The sequence below is a fragment of the Notamacropus eugenii genome, chromosome 5 (genome assembly GCF_028372415.1).
Source record: "Notamacropus eugenii isolate mMacEug1 chromosome 5, mMacEug1.pri_v2, whole genome shotgun sequence".
Taxonomy (NCBI): Eukaryota; Metazoa; Chordata; class Mammalia; order Diprotodontia; family Macropodidae; genus Notamacropus; species Notamacropus eugenii.
The window spans coordinates 200,114,266-200,137,151 of record NC_092876.1 but is presented as its reverse complement, the minus strand read 5'-3'; the positions used below and the strand labels follow the sequence as shown (position 1 = coordinate 200,137,151).

Genomic DNA, 22,886 nt, shown 5'->3' with positions numbered 1-22,886 from the left:
TTACCCATGGTCACACAGGTAGTAAGCAATGGAGATAGGATATAAACCCAAATCCTCTCACTCTAGAGCTTGTCCTCTTTCCAATTTAGCATGCTGCTTATTTGTAGCTCCTTCTTACTAATAATTAATTTGTTCAGTCATTTCAGTAGTGTCTGACTCTTTGTGACCCCATTTGGCTTTTCTTGGCAAATACAGTAACATGATTTGCCATTCCCTTCTCCAAGCTCATTTTATAGATGAGGAAACTGAGACAAACAGGGTCAAGTGACTTGCCCAGAGCCACACAGCTAGTAAGTATCTGAGGCCAGTTTGAAACTCAGGAAGATTTCCTGACTCCAAGCCCAGCACTCTATCCATTGTGCCACCTACTGACCCATTAATAATTAATAACATCCAGCAAACTATATGGCAAGAGAAAAGAGCCAAGCTAAAATTGTATTTGGGGGTTATTTGTGGATTTTGATTTCATCATTTCCTTATTAAAAGAGAAAATAAAAAGTTGGCTTTTATAAGTTTCTAAATGCTGGTTTTCTAAATACCTGATCTTCAAGAGAGTATGTCCCCTTCATGAACACCATTAAATGGCATTAGATGTGCACCTGAATGCATATTGCACTGCTTTGTACTACACTATCATGTTTCCCATAGCATTCTAGACTTGGAGCTGGAAATAACCTCGGAGGCTATCTAATGCAACCTCCTCATTTTGTAGACAAGGAAATGGAGACAGAGAGAGATGAAATCATTTGTCCAAAGTGATAGAGGTCACTAGTGACAGAGGCACATGTGAAGCCAGGCCCCATGACTCTAAAGCCAGCAGCTTTTCCACTGTGCCACAGTGGTTTTCTCTTTGTTCTCCATGGCAACAGCTCATGGCCTTTATGAAGAACACATGGCAACTCTCCCACCCAGATAGTAAAGGACAGGAAAGTCCAAAGCTCTTGAGATTCTCCTAGCATAACTCAAGGATCACAGGAAACTTAGAAATTCTCTCAGAATCTCTCTTTTAACAAATACATCACATTCAAATGAGTCTTGCAACAGAGAATCAGCCAGGTTTCAAAACAGTCACAAATCTTCACCTTCCTCTGCGACTGGAGTGAAACAGTTAAAAGAAATCAATACATTTGACTGCTTTAGGAGCTGAAGTGTTTGTTTGTCTGTTCAGTTCCCATAGTCACAGCATTAAGCATTATTAAAGCTAGAAGTTAGCATTAGGCCAGAGCATTCACTTTATAAATGACATGTCTGAGGTTCAGAGAAATTCAGGGACTTGTACTGGGTCACAAAGCATGTCAGTGGCAGAAGCAGGACCAGAACCCAGGCCTCCTGATTCCCATGCTAATCTTCTTTCCATGCTGTGACACCCTTCCTGCTTTTATATTCTTTTATTTAATAACCATTTTTTAAAAAAATAAAATGATCTTCAGGCTAAATCCACAATAGTAGGTGAGGTTATTTTTGGGTTTTATGAAATAGGGTGCGTGCCTTTCATATTTCAGTATTCCACTCACAAAATGCCATCTAACTCCAAGCTGTATTAACTCATTTCTTGTTCTCTTTATCCAGTCATCCAGAAATTTCAGATGATGCTTAATTAGACAAAGGAAGGCAACAGTATGTGTGTGTGTGCAAGATACTGTCATGTGCCCATCTTAGCTTCCAGGAGGAAACATTTGGAATCTTCTTCTTTAAAAGTTCATATTAATGATGTTTTAATTGCTTTTATGGCTCCCCAATGAGGTGTGACACTCTGATAGCCTGCCAACAAAATACTGCATATTGTGACAGACAGTGGGAATCATCTTCATTTTGCTACTCTAAGACTTATCTTGGGTTCTTTTTTATCAACAGTTAGGGTTCTGAAGGAAACTTGAGTATGGTAAAAAGCTATCCCCTGAGCCTGGCTTTGTAGAGCAAGGTACAGACTTGGCAGGGGTAGGAGGCATGAGGCTTCAAGAAAGGCCATGGCACTCAGTCATTTAATGTTCAGAACACCTGTTATTCTGCCCAGACCTTGATTGGCCAGGCATTCAGACAGACAGCATAATATAAAAAGAGGAGTCTATTGTAATGAAGGATGAGAAAGCCTGATTTAGTAGTCAGTATTTCTCATTTCTAATTCAGCTGGAGGTTAACATAGAGTGCTGGACTCAGATTCAAAAAGACCTGGGGTTAGAGCCTGCCTCTGATATGGACCAGCTGTGTGACCCTGGGCTAGTCACTTCACTTATCTGAACCTCAGTTCCTTCATCTCTTCAGTGGAGGATGGTAACTGCACCTACTTCACAGTATTATCTTGAGGATCCAATGAGATAATCTATATAATCTACACACACTCATATGCTACATCAATGAGAGCTGTCATTATTATCCTGTTGCTTTGCATGCTCAGAAGAAGATTAATCAGTCAATATTATTAAGTACCTACTATGTGCCAGGCACTGGAAATACAAAGACAAAGACAAAAATTCAATAGTCCCTGCCCTCATGGAGCTTGCATTCTCTGGGTGGAGGCAACATGTATACATATAAGCATAAACAAAATAATACAAGGTCATTTTCAGGGCATGACAAACTGAGGATGGGGATAGATTAGGAAAAGCCTCATCTCCAAGGAAGGATAGGATTGTGGGTTTAGAGCCAAAAGGGACCTTTGAGGCCATCTAATCCAGGCCTCTCATTTTACAGAGAGGTTAAGCAACTTGTCCAACGTCACACAGATAGTAAACAGCAGAACTAGGACTAGAACCCTACTTACTTGGTTCCAAGTCCAATGCTCTTCACATTCTTGCCATTATGCCATGCTGCCCATGTCAAGAGCGCTCCTCAGCAATACAACAAAAAATCTGTACTTCCCCAAAGTTGTGGCTTACTTAATAGGGCTCTCCTGCTTTATAAAGCATCTTCTTTTCTCATTTTTTTAAATCACTGTTTCACTTATGAGTAGCACAGTTATAAATGTTTTCTTTGGAAGAATGTACAATGAATCTGGGAGGAGGATAGATCAGGGACAGTCTTCAAAATTCTCAGCGGACCCACTTTATTTTCATATTCTAAACTTTTCGCAAGCAACACATAACATGATCAATTATTCTAGTAAACCACCAAGACTTCAGGGAGATTCAAAGGTTTCATACAGTTCAAATTAAATATTTCTGACATACTGTCCCAAGACAGGTATTCTCTAAACTTTCCAGTTTATGAATAAAAATGGGGTTTTAACAGGCATTTGAAGGAGTTGTGAATTCATATTTCGATTTCACATAAATTCATATTCATAAAGCTTAACCCTTCTAGTTTACCTGTCAAAATGAGAAATACTGTTTAATACAGATTTTGCTGGTTTCCCCTTTGTTCTTGTCTAATTCTTGTGCTTATGCCCTTATAAAATCAAGAGCACATTTAAAAAAACAATAAAAATGAATGATTCAGAACATACTTCTGTCATCATGAAACTTCTTGCATGTTTTTACAGCAACAAAAACAGCCATCTCATTCACTGGATTTCCCTATGAAGCAATAAGAAAAAAGAAATCTCATGCATTTATAACTTGAAGTATTTATTTAAACATGGGCATTTTAAAATCAAGCATCAGGTATCCTAAAGCTCATCAAAGTGGCTTTTTTATAACAATGGGCCTAATCCTAGTCTCCAGTTAAATTTAGGCAAAGAATGGAGGACTTCTTTCTAATAACAATCAAAGTAGTTCTTTTCTAATTTTTACTGAACAGAATGGAGAATGCCTAGAAACAGGGAACATTCACTAGAATGTGTTTTAATTAGGATCATATTTACATGTCTATTGTCAATAAAATTAATAGGTTTGTTTAAACTGTAGCTGGGAATGTTAGAGCAGTTAGGATGTCACAGGAGAAAACAGACAAGGTCAAGAGTCAGAAGAGCTCTTGTTCCACCTCTACTCAAGCTTGCTATGAAATCTTTAAGAATTCACTTCATCCCTCTGGAGGCCCCCATTTCTTCCTCTCTTACAGACGTGTGGTTGGGACAAGGTGATTGTGATCATGATTATGATAATAGCATCTAACATTTAGACAGTGCTTTAAATTTTGCAAAATGCTTTATCTACATTATCTCATTTGGTCTTCATAATAACTCTAAGGGGAAACAGACACCAATCTACCTGCCCTTGTCTTCTCATTTAGAAATATTAAGAATTCATTTGTGAAATGACTCTAGTATGAAGCCTTTGGACAACCATGAGAAACATCATCCACCTTTCTTTAGCTATCAATTCCAAAACAATCTCATGTTCTCTTCTTTCTGATCAGCTGAGTAAGGTTGTTGCTCAGTCATTTTCAGTCTTAGAGTTTGCCATTTCCTTCTCCAGCTCATTTTACTGTGAGTAAACTGAGGCAATTATGGTTAAGTGACTTGCCCAGGGTCAGATAGCTAATAAGTATCTGAGCCTAGATTTGAACTCAGGAAAATGAGTCTTCTTGACTCCAGGTCCAGCACTATCCACTTAACCATCCACCTGCCAAAGATCAATGAGTGATCCATGGAAGAGTAGGAGCCTCTTTCCTATGTCCAGAAGGGATTAGGTGAGTGATCCTTCTTTGGACCATGCATTCTTTTATGGACTGTATCCCTTCAAAGTCTAGTGAAGACTTTCTCTCAGAGTGTTTAAATTAGTAAAGGAAACATTAAATTTCAGTTAAAGCTTAAAGATAATTATTTTCCATCCACATTCACTTCAACTTCTCTTAAATGAAATTTATCTGTAGACTCCAGGCTAAGAAGTCTTGACCTAAGAGAAGGAAGAAGCCTCTTTGATTACTTCAGCTAATAGAAATACACACACACACACACACACACACACACACACACACACACGTGTATGTATATATATATATATATATATGTTTGGGTTCACCTTTGGCCAGTTGGAAAGAGGATCTTTGGGATAGTAGTCAAAGAGAAATGAATGGTTTTAGGAAATTATTCTCCTTACTAGTTGTGTAACCCTGGGCAAGTCACTTAATCTCAACTGCCTCACCAAAAAAAGGAAAAAAAAGAAATTATTCTCCACGGTTTTGTCAAAACTTAAATGACTACTGTTCCATTTGGTAAAGCACACTGTTAACTGAAATGTTACCAGAACTCTAGATAACCTTTGTTCAGTCTTGACTGGTAAGTATTCCTTATTCAAGATCCTGTAAATTGAGACTTCAAAATTACTTGTGTTAGAGGGATGTCCAAGGGAATGACATGAGTGTCAGTTTGGACATTTTTCTTGCTAGGCAAAAAATATGCTTACATTTAGAATAATCTTAAATTAATAGTTGTTTTTGATAGGCTTGTGCCTATAACATAGAGTGTATAATTTTCCTCCACACCTCCAAGGTGGGCATTATTATTATCCTCATTTTACACATGAGGAAACTGAGGCAAAAAGAGGTTAAATGACTTGCCCTAGGACATGTAGTTAATGTCTGAGGGAGATTTTAAACTCATGTCTTCCTGGCTCCAAGTTCGTCATTCTATTCTACCTAACATCTTAAGGTCTTTTCCACTCTCAAATATGGAATCCTGTTTTGAGTACATTTGATTTTATTGCAGAGAGTCTGAGTTTGCCGGCAAGACACATGCTCTATCAGTGATTTTTTTTCTCCTTTAAGAATGACAGTCTTCAGTAAGTCACCAGGTCCTACTATAGTTAATGAAATGCTTGATGTCATGAAAAACACATAAGCCCAAGTGCTCTCCTTAATTAGCAATGATACAGTATTCATGGTGCACATGCATTGAGGTGTTAAATGTGCCTAAGGTGTATGTTTGCATTTTCTTCCTTCTAGATGGAAAGATGGGAAGGACAGGCATCACAGCTTTTCTCTGTGATATAAAATACCTCCTTAGCTCTTCTGTTAATAAGCCATCACTAACACAAAGAATTTGGGACTTTGTCAGCATGGGGAACTCCTGGTGTAGGAACTTTTCAAATAAGGATCACAGCCCGTCTACTATTTAGTAGCAAAACCCTAAGGCATCTGAACCCTAAGTTCAGCAAATTTTTCAGGGTCCCATGGCTGCTAGATTTCAGAGGACAGATTGGATCTCTAATTTTCCTGATCCCAAGCCCACCACTCTATCTACTCTGCCATGCTGTCTCTCTACAATGATAATAATAATAATATCTTTTATATGGTGACAGGAATACAAGTTACTATTCATAATTCCCACATCTACTCTTTCCATATACAATTGAGCTTTCACTCTGCTTACAGATTTATCTTCTTTATTCTTAGATCTGATCATGTCATTCTAATCCAAAGCTCTTCTCCAGCTACTTATTGTCCACTGAGTAAAGTTCTCTACATTCAAAGCCTTTCGTGTACAGGAAGTACTTAATAAATACCTAAACTGAATATGGTATTTCATTTGATAATAACAATAATAACTTACACTTATTTAGTGTGTTAAGGTTTACAAAAAGTTTTTTCACAAATGTAGCAGTACAAGAAATATCCTCATTTTATAGATGGGGAAACTGAGGCTCAGAGAAATTAAGTGACTTGCTTAATGCAAGCAAGTTCATGCAGCTCAAGGTCATGCAGCTCCTAAGTAGCAAATCCAGGGCTCACCTTGAAATCTTCTGACTCCAAATTCAGTGTCCTTCCCACTACGACTCATAACAAGTGCTCAGTAAATTTTATTTGACATTAATGATTTGACACAGAATCTGCTTATTTGTCCTCTGTCAGTGAATAATTACCAGGACTCACTGAATCCATAGTATTGTAAAAGGCTCCAAGATAGCATGAAGCACACTATATAAATTTGGTACATAAAGAAATTTTACCTATGGTACTCACACAAAGTGGTAGAAAAGTATGAAACATTGTGGCACAATTGGTAGCCTTAGGAGACCACACATCATCTGTACAAAACTCAGGCACTGGAGTAAGATGGGGTCCATTGCCTTTGTCCCAAATGTAGAGAGCGATCTGATGTAAAAGAGATGATTGACAATGACTACAGGAAAATAATAAATAACATGCAAATTAAGAAAGGACATAAAGCAACAATTATCTTGAGATTGGTCTCATAATCATTAGAGAAATATTCATTACATTGTGGTTATAAGTCATATAGATGAACCAATATTCTGAGTACTAAAGGATTCTCAAGTGGACACATGAATTTTGTAAAACAGTAAAATTCCCATCAAGATACTGTAGGGGAATATACAAGAAAATCATTAGCCTCACCCACATTACCAAAAAACCTGATATCTATACCTGAACAGCTCTATCTTTAAAAGAAAAATGCATTCACAGGGAGCCTCCATTCTTTGCCATCAGAATGACTCATGTTCCCTCCTACCACCATGGTCAACACTTATTTTACTTCCATTTTCTTCACTAAGGAAAAAAATCTTTGAAATTAGGGACTATATAACAAAAATGAAACTAAAAATAATCAAGGAAATGGTAAAAAAAAAAAAAAAAGTACCTAGCTGCCCTTCATGAGATCAGGTCACCAGTCAGGACAAACTTTTTCCTAAGACATTAAGAAAAAAAAACATGCAGGCATAGCTATTGAGTCACTGTTGCAGGTGTTTGAAAAATATTAGGATAATGAATGAGATAAGTGTTCAAAGACCAGAGCCTGAAACTGTCATCCACATTTTTCAAAAAAGATAAAGTGAGTCCTTCAAATTAGAGGCCAGTAGGCTTGACTTTGATTGCTGGCAAAAGTCTTGAAGAGCATAATCTTAAAGGGAGAGATTGGCAACCCTTAGAAAGGGAGTCAGTACCCAGTAAGATACAACATGGGTCTTCAGGGGCAGCTGGCTCATGCCAAATTAACATCCTGCCTTTTCTTGACTGTCACTAAACAGATTAGGGGGAATGTGACCAGCACATAGAGTACAGTTGGGTTTCACTGCAGCATTTTACTAAGTTTCTCGTGATATACTTGTGTACAAGGCAGAGAAATAAAGCGTGGCTTCAGAATTGATTGAATCATACCGGAGCTAAAAAAGCAGCAATTAATGGATAGATAGTAATATGGAGGAAAGTTTCTAATGGAACACCCTGAGTGTTCCCCTGACTTTGATGAACAAGTTAGAAAAACAGCAAAATCTAACTCACATGAAAATTTTCTGGGTACAAATGTTATGCCACACAGCTGGATTCAACAATAATAGCCTTTATGTGCAGCCATTTTTTTAGTCATATCTGACTCTGTGACTCCATTTGGGGCTTTTTTGGCAAAGATATTAGAGTGATTTGCCATTTTCTTTTCCAGCTCATTTTACAGATGAGAAAACTGAGGCAAACAGGGTTAAGTGACTTTCCCAGGGTCCCACAGCTAGTAAGTGTCTGAGGCCAAATTTGAACTCAGATCTTCCTGACTTCAGATCTGGTGTTCATCCACTGCACCTGCCCTAAAATTTATGTGGAGCTTTTAAGTTTGCTGAGTTTTTAAAAAATATTCTCATTTTATCCTCTCAATCACTCTGTGCTGTGGATACTATCATTATGCCCATTTTGCAGAGGAGGAAATTGAGAAAGGTTAAACAACTTGCCCAGGGTCACATGGCTAATAAGTATCTGAAGCTAGATTTGAACTCAGGTCTTCCTGACTCCAGGTACAATGCTCTATCCACTGTGCCAGCTAGCTGACTGAATCAGTGCAGGAATGGGGGTAACAGTGTGAGGCATTTTAATCTGGTCCAGCTGCACTAGGGAATATTGCAGTATGTGCTTGATGCCTCTGATGTAGAGTGTTTATAGTTTTAGAGTTGGAAGGGACTTGTTAGGGAAAAGGAGGGGATAAGCATTTTTATATAGTGCCTACTATGTGCCAGTCACTGTGCAAAGTGTTTCTTACAAATATTACCTCATCTGATCCTCAATATTAGAGGTCATCTAATCCAATCCTTTCATTTTACAGATGAGGATTAGAAAAGTGGAGTGACTTGCCCAAAAGCCAAGATTTAAACCTAGATCCTCTGGGTCCAAGTCCTGTCTTCTTTCCACTGCATCAGCCTGACTTCCTCTTCCGGTATGGTTAAATGACTTCTGAGATTCTTTCCACCTCTGCCATAGTATGTGCACTGAGGATTATAATTAACAGTCTGCCTTAAGGTGACCCACACAGCAGGTAAAACAAAATGCTGAATGAGCAATAACCTAAAACCTGCCAGAAGTCCAAGATCATGTGGGTGAGCTCAGTAAAAATGAAACACAAGCCTCTCTTGGGCAGGATTTAATATACAATCAGAAAGATGTGAAGTACTGAATGTTTAATGATGGGCTCTACACCTATCTCAGGGATATCTGGTCACTCGGCACTTAGATCAAAATTACAAAAAGACACCCTTTGCTCCCTGAGCTATTCACTACTAATTAGCTTAGGAGAAATGGCCAGTACACACCACAGGGTTAGGGAACGTAAGGTGGAATTATCCTAAATTTCTGCAAGGTGGCACAATGGAAAGAATGTTAAACCTGGAGTCAGGAAGATCAGAGTTCAAATTCTACCTCACTTACTGTGTGACCCTAGTCAAGTCACTTTCCCTTAGACTGACTCAGTTTTCTCAACTATAAAAAGGAGATGATAATAGCTCTTATCTCACAGGGTTGTTGTAAGGATCGTGTGAGACGGTATTTGTGAAGTGTTGAGCATAGTGCCTGGCACATGGCAGATATTTAATAAATGCTTTTTTCTTCCCTTTCTCCTTCCCCCTAAATTGCCTCATATTAACTGTCTTCAGTTGTTTGGTTAGATCCTGTTTTCCATGGCCCAGATAAGAACAAAAGGAGAGATTCACATATAAGTCCAAGGCATGACTAGACAAGACTACAGACATCTCTGAACCAAGCAACTGTCACCCTATGGGATTCTCTGAGGCAGAGGCATGAGAAGAGTCCTTCTCAGGGCTGGGCATTCTAACAAATGAATGGAGCTGGAAAGTGGAATATTACACATGAAGAATGGCTAGCTGGCAAACCAATTTGAGTGGAACAGACACTAGGCGAACTAGAGCAAGATAAGCTAGGACCAGAAAGGCAGTTGGGAGCCAAACTGTAAATGGCAGGTGGAGGACTTTCTAGTTTATTCTAGAATTAACAGGAAGCTATGGAAGAGTTTTGAGGAAGAGATTGAAGTGGTCAGATCTGTGTTTTAGTAATACCATTTTGATAGCCGTGTGAAGCAAACTAGAAGGGGAGAGAGAAGAGGCAAGATGACCAACAAGGGATCTGCTTCAATAGTCCAGGCAAGGCGAAAGCTTAAAATGGAGTAGAGAGAAGGGGATGGATGCAGGAGACATCGAGGTAGAAAAGATATGATAACCATTTGCTAGATATGGAGTTTAAGAGAAGGGGAAGAAGAATCAAAGACCACTGTGAGGTTATAAATTTGAGTAACTAGAAAGATAGATAGATAGACAAAAAACATTTATTAACTTCTTTTTATGTTCCAGGCACTGTAACATGTGATGGAAATACAAGCAAAGTAAAACAGTCCCTGTTCTCAAGTATAATTTGCTGTTTTCTCAGTCGTATCTGACTCTATGTGACCTCATTTGGGGTTTTCTTGACAGAGATACTGCAATGGTTTGCCAATTCCTTTTACAGCTCCTTTTACAAATGAGAAAACTGAAGCAAACAGTTTTTAAGGGACTTGCTCAGGGTCACACAGCTAGTAAGTGTCTAAGGCCAGATTTGAGTGCAGGAAAATGAGTCTTCCTGACTCCAGGCTTGGCACTCTATCCACTGTACCACCTAGATGCCCCCCAAATATAATAGGATATTTTATATATATATATATATACATATATATATATATATAATAGGGGGAGACAGTATCACATCATCCTTGCAAAAACTCTAGAACTATTGTGAGGTACCTGAGAAGGGTGATGGAGTGGAAGGGGGCCGGCATTGGGGCAAAGTAGAATGATCAGGAGCAGATCCAGGAGAGAAGTGAGAATGGATGTCATGGTCACCTCCTGAAATGATGGCCCCAAGTGGGAGTACCCCACTCAAAGGATGGGGCTGCAGGGATGGTGATGCCATGAACAGAATGGCCAAGTGCAGAGAAGAGATCAACTTGAGGGGAAATACAGTATGTTCCATTTTGGACTGGTTGAGTTTGATATTCTTACAAATTGTCCAAGTAGTCAATATTATGGGACAGGCATTCATGAAAGAGATTAGGGTTGAATAAGAATTTGGGGAAGTCATTTGCATAGAGATGATAATTGAACCTACAGGAGTTGAAACAGGTTCAGGGCATACCCTGGAGAATGTCTTAAATATTAGACAGAAAGAGGAGGATGACCTAGAAAGGAGAACTGAGAAGTGAGTAGACAGACAGGAGCAGAAACAAGGGAGAGCTTTACAGAAAGCCAAGGAAAAGAGATGGGGTAGGTGAGGTAGGGTGGGGTCAAAAACCGCAGAGATGTCAAGAAGGATGAGGACTAAGTAGAAGCACTTTCACCACATGTTTTTGTGATGAAATCCACAGTTTTGAAACCTCAGAACTGGATTGATCTACACTGAGGATTGACTGCTTATGAGGAAAAGCATACTATTGGAAACATAATTTTTCCAGTATCAAAATACTTCAGATTTGGTTACTCCAACATTCAACCCAATGGAATGTGACTTACCTCATGTTTTAAATCGATTGTAAAGTCAGATTTTAAGGACTCACTTTTCAACCTCTTGGTAAGCCTAGAAAATGAAGGCAATTAAATTTACTTTCTATCAAGAAACAAAAACAAAACCGAACGAAAAAGAGGGGGAAGACATCACTGGGATTTTTCTAAAGTTTAAATAAGATTATGCAGAACTTTTCATTATTACTAAAAAAATTTAATAAAGAATAAAGCAAAATCACACTGTAAGGATGCTGAGTGAATGAAAACATTTATGATTTATTTATTATCATAAGAATGCCAAAAAAAATAAGAATGCCAACTATTTTGTGGCACAAATGCTGAATTTTAAACACTTCAAAATTCCAGCCTTTAAAATGAAGATTACTTTATCACTTATACAGAGACATACAGGAACCTTTGAAAGATAATACAATGAGGTCCTATTTCAACCTGAATATACTTCTACTGAATTATAGAAAAAAGAAAACAGGACAAGAAAAGGAAGACAAAAAGGGTAAAGGTTGAAATTTCCCTTTACTATTTTTGATAACTCCAAAACAAGCTTTTTCTTAGTTTGTTTGGGAGACCAGTGGGGTAAAAATTGCTTTTCTTTGAAGTGTTTTCCTTGATTCCAAGCTGAGGTTCATATAATGAACTGGACTGTAGAAACATTGATCTCTTTTATGAGTCTCAGAAAGTAGAAGAAATCTTGTTTTGATATCCAGTTATTTTAATAGTAGTGCATACCACTGGCTTCATCTACGAGAAGTCATAGTAAACTTTTTAAATGTCTTTTACTCACAACTATCAAATAATATCTCAAGGTGTAAATACAGCAGCAAATTTTTAAAATTCTACCAAAATTTTTGTTTATTACATCTTTGCCTTGTGTTTGGTCAAAAGATATTTTTTTCAAGCTTGATTCTAAACGTATGGTAGATAGAGACAAGGAAAACTGATCACAATTTATATTTTGTCCAACTCATGTGACATCTGAGTTGGCAGATTTCTGGAGACCTCACCAGTCACTCACTATTCACTGTTGTTCAGACAGATCTCCTTAAGGAGGTGGTGGCCATGTCCAGGGAATGTAAGTGCTATCATATCTTTGTTGCATATCCGTGCTGTGTGGGCAAAGTAAATCTTCTTTTGTTAATTGTTCAATGATTGGCAAGTATTACATTGCATTCCAACACTGAATATGAACTAACAGGAACAGGATGCCAGCTTTAGGCCTGCCCCTTAACAGTTGCCTAGAATGAGGGCTTCAAACCCAAACAGAACCAGCATCCACTAATTCATATTAAAGGAGCCCTGCAAACCTCATATGACTTAGTTTTCAAATGAAATGTTATTTATGGCTTATTGCATCTTTGCTTATTTTAAAAATATTTCCTGATCACATTTTAACCTGGGAGAGAGGGTATGAGGCCAAGGGCCATGTTTGATACCTCTGGCCTAGAGCACTAAAAGATTAAGAAGTAATTTTCCCACGGTTACATAACCTTTGTGTGTCAGAGGAAAGACTTGACTCTAGGTGTTCTTGGCTTCAAGCCCAGCCCTCCGTCCACTACAACATGCTGCTTCTCAGGATAATCTCTTCAGTACATTACTATATACAGTTCACCTCCATTAGCAATCATATATTTTTGTGTGCTAGGCTGGGACTATTTATGACATTGTTTCTGTGGGGAAAAAAAGTTACAGAATTCCAAACAACTGACTTACAAATAGAATTCTAGAATCACAAATCATTTGGAAGTTGGGAATTGACAATAATGATGTTGAAACTACTGGCAGGAAGTGTCAAAAGATGTGAGTCTTTGCTATATCTACCCTACATGTATGTATATATATACACCCAATATATCTATAGATATATATTGCTATATCTACACAATAACCATACTCCCACAGTCTTTCTCTTTTTTAAATTTTAATTTATCTAATTTTTAATTTATGGAATAAAACAAGCATTTCTATAACATCATATAATAAAAAAAGATCATTACAAATGAAAATGCAAATCTACCATGTACAACTTGCTATTCTTTTAAAATAGATAATAAAATTATCAAGCAATTTTCTTTTTTTTCTTCCCCCTTCCCCTTCCCCACCCTAAAGATGGGGAACACACACACGTACATTAGATACACACACATATACATTATGTGTATATATACATATATATATATGTGTGTGTGTGTGTGTATAAATAATTCTCTATATACTTTTATTAATTAGTTCTTTCTCCGAATGCAGATAGCATCTTCTTTCATATATACTTTGTAGTTAATTTGAGTACGTATAATAGTCAAAATGACTTGGGCACTCAAAGTAGTTCTTAAAACAATATTGTTGTTACTATATACAATGTTCTCTTGGTTATGCTCATTTCATTCTCTATTATTTCATAAGTCTGTCCATGTTTTTCTAAAGTCATCAAGTTTATCATTTCTCAAAATCTACATTTCTATAAATCATACTGATGACAACCCTAATCCATTCCTAAACATATGAACCCAGAAATATTTTTTGCCAAGTGTTGGAATAAAATCCAAATCAAGTCTAATCTACTTGAAGATGGTCCTCCCAAATATATTTAATATATATCAAAGAATATTCTGAAATTTGGACTCTATGCCAAGGGCCTTTGAAATCTGATAAGACCCTTACAGAGTAGCCACTTAGCTCCAAAAGTAGTCCTTTTGACAATCAGCACTAGCAAAGCTCAAACCAGAGATTTTTCAATGAGGTGCCTTGTGCCCCTTTAACATAAGTAAGCAAGAAAAGTTTATCGAGTACTAGGATGAATTGATCATGTCCAGTCTACTAGCTTAGGTTTTAGAGGCAGCTGGATAGTAGAGTGGAGACAGAGTGCTGGTCCTGGAGTCAGAAAGACCTGAGTTCAAATCCTGCCTCAGACACTTAACAGCTGTATGACTCTAGACAAGTCACTTCACCTCTGTCTGCCTCTGTTTCTTCAACTATAGATAAAATAGTACCTACCTCACAGGTTCATTATGAAGATCAAATGAGATGATATTTGTTAAGCATTTGGCACAGTGTCTGGTACGTAGTACATACTAGAAAACAGTATATAGTAGATACTAGAAAAATGATTATTTTTGTCTTCCCTCAGTCATGGGGATGAGAATGGGAAGAACTGGGAGAGGAAAGGAAGTGATATCATGGTTATCACTGTATGCCCAGGAATTTTTGACCCCAGTAGTTACTATGAAAACGACTCTTCTTTAGACACTACCACAAGTGAGAAGGGCCCAAGGTAAGCCCCCCGTCACAGCACCCTGAAGCCAAGAAGCAGCTGGCTGGTTAGAGGTAGTACAGTACACTGGAAAAAAGCCTGGATTTGGAGTCACAGGCCCTGGGTTCAAATCCCAGATTGTTCCCTCTGTACCTTGGGCAAATCAGTTAACTTCTTTGGGATTCAGCCTCTTTCCAGGCCTGTTTCCTCATCTACAAAATGAAGAGATTGGATCAAAGGTCCACAGATTAGAGCTGGAAGGGACCCCAGATGCCATCTAGTCCTCCCTTTCAGTTCTAAATCTATGATCCTGTGACACTAACTCTGGACAAAAAAGAAAAGGTGCCCGGTTTTATCTCTGGACTCTTGGACAGGTCAGCTACATGTTTCTGCATCTACCTAGATGGGGGAGATGCAGACGAAGTGCTAGACTCAGAGTTCAAATCCAGCTTCTGACATTTCCCAACTATATGGCTACTTCACCTCTACAGGTCTCAGTTTTCTCATCTTTAGGATGATGAATAATGCCAGCTCTAGTGTCCAGCTCACAGGGCTATTGCAAGGATCACAGGAGCTATATAATGTATGAAAAGCACTTCGCATACTTCAAAGCACTGGATAAACCTCAGTTCTTCTAACTATGTAGAAACACATTCTTTGTGTTTAAGTTACTTCCTGTGTTTAAGTTACAGATTGCCTCAGTCATCTGTCAGACTCAAAAGATATTACATTAAACTGTTCTGATTTTTTAAAAAGATTTCAAATGTATTTTGGGGGTTCAATTTTATATTATTTTCAAGTTATCATATTCAGTTTCTTATCAGGTAGTTACAAAAGTTCTGTTGATTTGGCAAGAAAACTGCTTTACATTTCTCCACGACAGATTTCTCCATCATGCTTTGTACCAGGTATCCCCTCCCCTTCTAAATTCTTCCAGTTTCATTTTGTGTATTGTCTTCTCCCATCAGATTGTAAGCTCTCTGAGGGCAGGAACTGTCTTTTTCTTAATTTGCATCTCCAATGTTAACACAGTATCTCACATATAAGTAGGTACATAATAAATGTTTACTGATTAAATTACCTTATATTCATACAGACTTCAAAGTGCTTTCAATGGTGTATCTCATAAGTATTTTTAGCCTCATCATACAGGAAAAAAAATGAGACACAGAGAGGTCACAGGGCAAATAAGCATGTTATATGAACTAGTGATTCAGAGTTTCACATATAATCCCTTTTTTTCCTCCTCTTTGAAAAATAAAAACATTTCCTTTGGGGGCATTTGGGATACTTTTGGCAATCTGGTATCAATAAGCTCAGAATAAAAAAAAAAATTAAAGTTTTTTTTTAAATTAAAGAGACTTGAACAAAAAAATAAACCCAGAAAACCATAAAGCACTACAAAAATACAAATCATTTGCTTAAGCAAAATGGCCATTTGTTAGTCAATCTACAAGTCATAAAGTCAGGGACTGCTGTACAAAAAAATTGCCCATTTAATTCTTACTTGTTTATGAGTGGAAGACTAAGGGCCCAGCCAGCAGAAAAGTCAGGAAATTTGAACACTGTAGGATCTTCAGCAAAGGCATAATGGTGGATGATTGTTGATTGTTCATCATGTAGTGCTTTTCCTAAAAACCACTCCTGGAAGAAAAATGCAAGACATCATTGAATCATATGTTACATTATTTATTCAAGATCAATCATGGAAAAATAGTTACATGCTGGGAGAAGAGATTATGGAACTTGCAAAACGTGTTACAGTCTACTAAAATATTCTTTGTTTATAACATGGTAAACAAATAGAGTACTCTGAGGAAAATTAGCATACATGGATTATGAATTTTCAAAAAAAACAGGATACAATAATATAGATTTAACACTAAAACAATGTTGAATGTAATTTGCTCTTTCTTTGATGATTCAGAAATCACAAATCTCAATTGTATGGCAGTGATTGTTAAACATTAAAAATAAATAAAAATAAAAATAAATTAAAAAAAAAAGAAATCACTTTAGGATCTGAATTATGCCTCAAAATAATCATTATCAACATTGATTATGCTTACAATTTCTCTTTTTTTTGTTCTAGATCTGTGATTTCATTTCTACAAAAAACTCCAGGTAAGGAAACACTACATATCAAAACAAATCAGCAATTGTTCCGCAGCACATAGTCTTGAACAGTTGTCTGAAGAAAGAAGAAGCTATATAACTTGCCCAGGGTACCATGGCTAGGATGTATCAAGAGGTAGGACTTGAACCCAGGTCTTCCTAACTGTGAGGCCAGCTCTAAATCTATTATGCCACACTGTCGGTCATCCTTATGTTACAGATGTGCAAAAAGCATTGGTTAATGCAATGGTAGATAACAGAGAATTTACTCTCTTATAAGAAATTTTTAAAGAAGGAACTCAATCATGTCAATCGTGACATTCACACAAATGAAACCAAAAGACAGAAGAAAGTTGTAACTAAATGGAAGGCACATCACAGAACTGGTGCAGTTGGTTTTACTGCATGTCCAATGGCAACAAGGATCAGTTTTCATTGGACACTTGGTGATTTTGTATTATAGTACTCAGAACAGGTATTTGCAAAAACATCATTATGAAACTGCAGCTTATGCATCAATATATGTTACACAGGAAAAAGAAGTTGAGAAGTTGTACCAAGAATTTGAAAAAATTCTCTAAATTATATCCACACATATTTCATAACTCAGTGACATCAACACAAAGGTGGTTATGGAAGATGATAACAAAAATATGCTATATTCTCAATAAATCCAAAAATGGATATATGACCTAACGAATAAATTTCATATTATCTGAAATGTTAGAATAGAAGCAGATCATATACCTTTCACAGTTACAGGTAGGAGATGAATTCTTAACCTAAACCAGGGAGAGGTAATTTTCAAAGGTAAAAATATTACATGAAATTGAAAAGCTTTTACACAAACAAAATTAATGCATTTAAGGTAAGAAGAGAATAGGGTTAAATAGGGGGAAAAAATCTTTGTATCAAATTTATGTGACAAGGGTTTGGGATCCAAGATATATTTATAGACAATTAACAAAAATATATATGACCAAAAGTCAATTTCCCCATAGATAAGTGGCTAAAGGTTCTGAACAGTTCTCAAAAGAATTACAAAATTCTCCAAGTCACTTATAAGAGATAAGGAAATCAGAACAACCCTATGATTTCACCTCATATCCAGCAAACTGGCAAAGATAAGAAAAAACAGGAATAATCCACATTGGAAGAGCTGTGAAAAGACAGACCCATTATTGCATTACAGCTGAAGTTGTGAATTAGAACAACTATCTGGAAAGGTGCTCAGAAATTCAGCAAGTCATGTGGCCAAAATCACACCCCCAAGAAGGTCACTAATAAAGAAGAAACAGTTCATCTACACAAAAATACTTATAGCAGCACTTTTTGTGATAATAAAGCACTGGAAACAAAGCAGATGCCCAATGATTGGAGAATGACTAAATAAATCACAGTACATGACTATAAGGGAATAGTACTGGGATCTAAGAAATAGCAAAAGCCTGAAAAGACTTGAATTAAGTAATGTATATGGAACTAAGGAGAGCAAAGAAAACAATAAAAAAAAAAGACTACAATAATAGAAAGGCAAAGAACAACTGCAAAACAGCAGAAAGTGATTGCTTCTATAATCACCAAACACAAGCTTGGACCCAAAGAAGAAATGGGAGGAGGTACCTCCCCATACCCCTTTGCAGAGGTGGGAGTATCCATGGATGGGGACACAGAATACATTGTCAGACTTTTTTTATTTACTGATTGGTTTTCCTGATTTTTTTTCTCTTATTTCTCTTTTCCTCAAAAAAAGAAAAATCTTTCTTCTTTTTAATAAAGAATGACTCTCTGGTGGGGATTAATAGAAGATTATGAACAGTATTGTTGTTCATTGATAGCAAGAAACACTAGAAAGAAAATAAGTTTTGAGAAAGCTTGGGAAAAGAGTCAACTATGCAAAGATCATACTAAGAGCATTTAGTAAGTGTTCCAATTGGTAAGCATTTATTAAGCACCTACTATATGCCTGGCACTGTGCTAAGCTAAGTACTGAAAGGCAAAAATCCTCGCTCTCAAGGACCTCAGGCTCATTTAAGGAGGAAATTGGAAGGAGCACAACAAAGATTTTTATAATAAAATCTTTCATCATCAAGAACAGTAAAGTTTTAAAACATTTAAAAACATTTAAACTCTAACATAAAGGTCTTAGATGTTCTCCTTGAGGAAGTAAAAATGGTACTTCAGAAAATAAAGATGGTGACAGTAGTTGGATGAGACTAGATATATAGATATAGATATAGATATAGATATAGATATAAGAGGACTGTGTTGAAGGCAACACATCTGAAGGCACTGGGGGATTAATTTTTAAGGTAACTGAAAGAGAAAAAGATACCAAAGTTGGGAGAAGGGAGGAATCTACTTTTCTTCATTTATACTAGTCATATAATGGTGGCTACATTTTTATTTGCTAGAAAGGTCAAATGACTGATGAAGAGAAAAGGGACTGTTAATACAAAATAATATACCTTTATATTAAAAATACTAAATCAATCAGATCACCATACTATGGTTTTATCCATGTAAATTCTGAGAACCTAAAAGTTTTAGTCTAGGGCAGGACCTAGAAGGTTATCCAGCCTTCCCAACTCCTTTCACAGATGAAGAATTAGATCAGACAGGTGAGTGGTTTGCCGGGGATCACACAGGAAGGAGTGTCAGAGGACAGCAAAGAATCCTGGTGTCTTGATTCTCAGTCCTGCATGCTTTCTACTGCAGCATTTGACCCCTCACTTTTTGTTCTTCTAACATTTTAGACTGAGTTGAACTTCGAAAAATCTCCCTTGTTTTAAAAACAAGCCTTACATCTATAGAATGCTTACTTTTTAATGTCATTTTAAAAAGAAAACATTAAATTTTTGAGAGATTCAGAAAAGCTAAGGATCCTGACCAGATTTTCTTTTATATTCCAATATTCATGAACTTGTCTTGAACTTCTGAAATCATCATTTCATTTTTTCACTAAAAAACAGCAAGGTGAGTCACCACTAACCCTTACAGGGTTTAAGCTATGGATAATAGAAGGAATGATCTACAGATGAAAGAAAAAGATTAAGTGAAAGTTATAATTCCCCATTCAAAGAGAAACTTGAGAGATTTTTAGAAGGTTTTTTTGGTGCTCCATCTATTTGTTTTGTTTTTAAAACAAGCAAAGAGAGCACACCACAGAACAAATGCTCTACATGAAACAAGAAAGACTATCTTTCATGGCACACAGAGATTAGATGGGGGCCTCTCCCTTCAAAATACCTAATGCTTATTTGGTATGTACCTATTGTGCAGATATTGCCTCCCTTGATAAAAGGTAACCTTCTAGAGGTCAGGGGCTATTTCATTTTTGTCTCTATATTCCCAGTGCCTATCACTGTGCCTAGAACTTATAATTGTGTTGGCTGGCACAGTGGTTAGAGCACTGGTCCAGAGTCAGGAAGAATGAGTTCAAATCTGCCCTCTGTGACCCTGGGCAAGTCACTTAACCTATTTATCTCAATTTCCTTATCTATAAAATGGGGATAATAACAGCACCTACCTCCTAGGAATGTTGCAGGAATCAAATGAGGTAATAATTGTAAGTACTCAGCACATAGTAAGCAAATAAAGGTTAGTTATTATTATCATTGTTGTGTTAAACAAAAGGTAACTAAACTGGCTGGCCAGTTCTCAGCACATAATGAGCACTATATAAATGTTAGTTATCATTATTATTATTATAGGGGCAACTAGATGGTGCAGTGGATGATATAATGGTTAGAGCGGGCTTGGAGCCAAGGAGATCTGAACCACTCCAAGAATCTCTGCCAAGAAAATTCCATGTACAAAAAGGCCACCAGGTCAGGTAGAGCTGGACACAGTTGGACATGACTGAACAGTAACAACAAAACTATTATTAGTGTGCAAAATAAAGTAGCTGGCTCCAGCACAACAGAAATGTGCAGGGCAAATTCAAATGATGAGACCACTTCATGGTATTCACAATTGCTAGTTGACTGGCTTGACCAATCTGAAAATCATGGATAAGTTGGTGATTCTTTTCCTCTTTGAGGAAGTTCTTATTAGAATGGAGATATCTTTTACACCTATCAAATTGGCCAAAATGACTGAAGGGGAAAGCAACAAATGTTGGAGGGGATATGGAAAAATTAAGACACTAATTCACCGTTAGTGGAACTGTGAACTAATTCAACCATTTTGGAGAGCAATCTTGAATTATATCCAAAGAGTTATTAAACTGCATATACCCTCTGACCCAACAATATTACTACTAGGTCTATTTCCAAAGATGATTAGGGCAAAAGGAAAAGAACCCATATGTTCTAAAATACTTACAGCAGCTCTCTTTGTGGTGGCAAAGCAGTGGAAATCATGAGGATGCCTATCAGCTAGGGAATGGCTGAAGAAGCTCTAGTATTTAATTGTGATGGAATACTACTCTGCTATAAGAAATGATGATCTCAATGATCTTAGAAAAAAATGGATAGACTTGCACAAAACAAGAAAGAGCAAAATGAGCAGAGCCAAGAGAACATTGCATACAGTAACCTCAACATTGTTTTAAGAACAACTTTGAGTGACTAAGTCATTTTCACTATTATAAACACCCAAATTAACTATAAAGGACATATGAAGGAAGACATTATCTGCATCCAGAGAAAGAACTCATAAAAAGAAGTATATGTAGAATGAGTTTACACACACACACACACGTCTGTATGTATATGTATATATGTGTGTGTGTGTGTGTGTGTGTGTGTGTGTGTGTATATATATCTAATATATATTTATATATATATATATATATATACATATATGCATATATATGTATCTAATTGTAGCCATGGAGGAGAGGGGAATAAAAAAAAAGAAATTTACATAACTTTATTATATATATAAAGGGAATAGCAAGTTGTATATAATAGATTTGCAGTTTCATGTACAATCATCTTTTTTTAAAATTATACTATACTATGGAAATGCTTATCTTAACCCATAAATTAAAATAAAATAAAACAAACTTTAAAATAGAATAGACACCTCACTCATCCAACTTTGGTATTATTATCAAGTTAATTTAGCACATATGGATTGACTACTAGGCACAAGGTACTAAAATTAGAAGAATGATAATTAAAGATAAATTGAGCCACTCAAAGCTTTCAGATTTAAAATGCTGATTTTTGTTATGCTGATGAATCTTTCTTAATCACTAGTCCTTGAGATATTCCTTGTCCAGATTTCTGTAACCAAGGTGTAAAACCCTATAAAATTCAATCAGGAAAAAAAAATTCCTCCTATTTCTCTAGGTCCAATTAAGTATGCCTAGATTCCTGTGTGCAGCCTGGGGAAAAGAGGCATGGGGACGAAAGGCAAGTTTTAAATGCCCTAGGGAGCTTTACCCAATTCTGGGTCATCATCAGTTCCAAAGAATGCCCACGTCAATTTGGTCTCAGTGAGGTTCCCATTGATCTGGACCCATTCTGGCTTCCTCCCAGAAAGATCCCCACAGAGTAGTGGTGGCTTAAAGACAGAACAACAATGATGATGATGATGATGGTAATGGTGGTAGTGGTGGCAATAGTTATAGCTAACATGAAAGGAGATAATATGTGGAAAGTATTTTACAAGCCTTAAGTGACTTAAGTATTTATTAAACACTTACTATGCATTAAGCACTGTGCTATATGAATGTTAACTATTACTACTGTATAGCTTTCAAGTATGTAAATGCCTTTACATATATTAATTCCTTTTAATCCTCACATTAATAATGAAAGGTAGGTACTATTATTATCTCTGTTTATAGATGAGGAAAGTGAAAGTATGAGAAGTGAAGTGACTTGCCCTGGGTCACAGAGTTAAGTGTTTGACTT

General features: G+C 36.8%; 1 protein-coding gene across 1 annotated transcript in view; it reads right to left on the bottom strand.

Annotated features, from left to right (window-relative positions):
- B3GLCT (beta 3-glucosyltransferase) overlaps positions 1-22,886 on the bottom strand; it is a 121,871-nt gene that overhangs the window by 27,957 nt on the left and 71,028 nt on the right. The window contains exons 7-10 of the mRNA XM_072611860.1: positions 16,412-16,548; positions 11,649-11,712; positions 6,838-6,969; positions 3,443-3,512 (exon numbers count right to left, since the gene is read on the bottom strand). Of these exons, the coding sequence (XP_072467961.1) occupies positions 3,443-3,512; positions 6,838-6,969; positions 11,649-11,712; positions 16,412-16,548 (403 nt within the window). The remainder of the gene's footprint in view (positions 1-3,442; positions 3,513-6,837; positions 6,970-11,648; positions 11,713-16,411; positions 16,549-22,886) is intronic.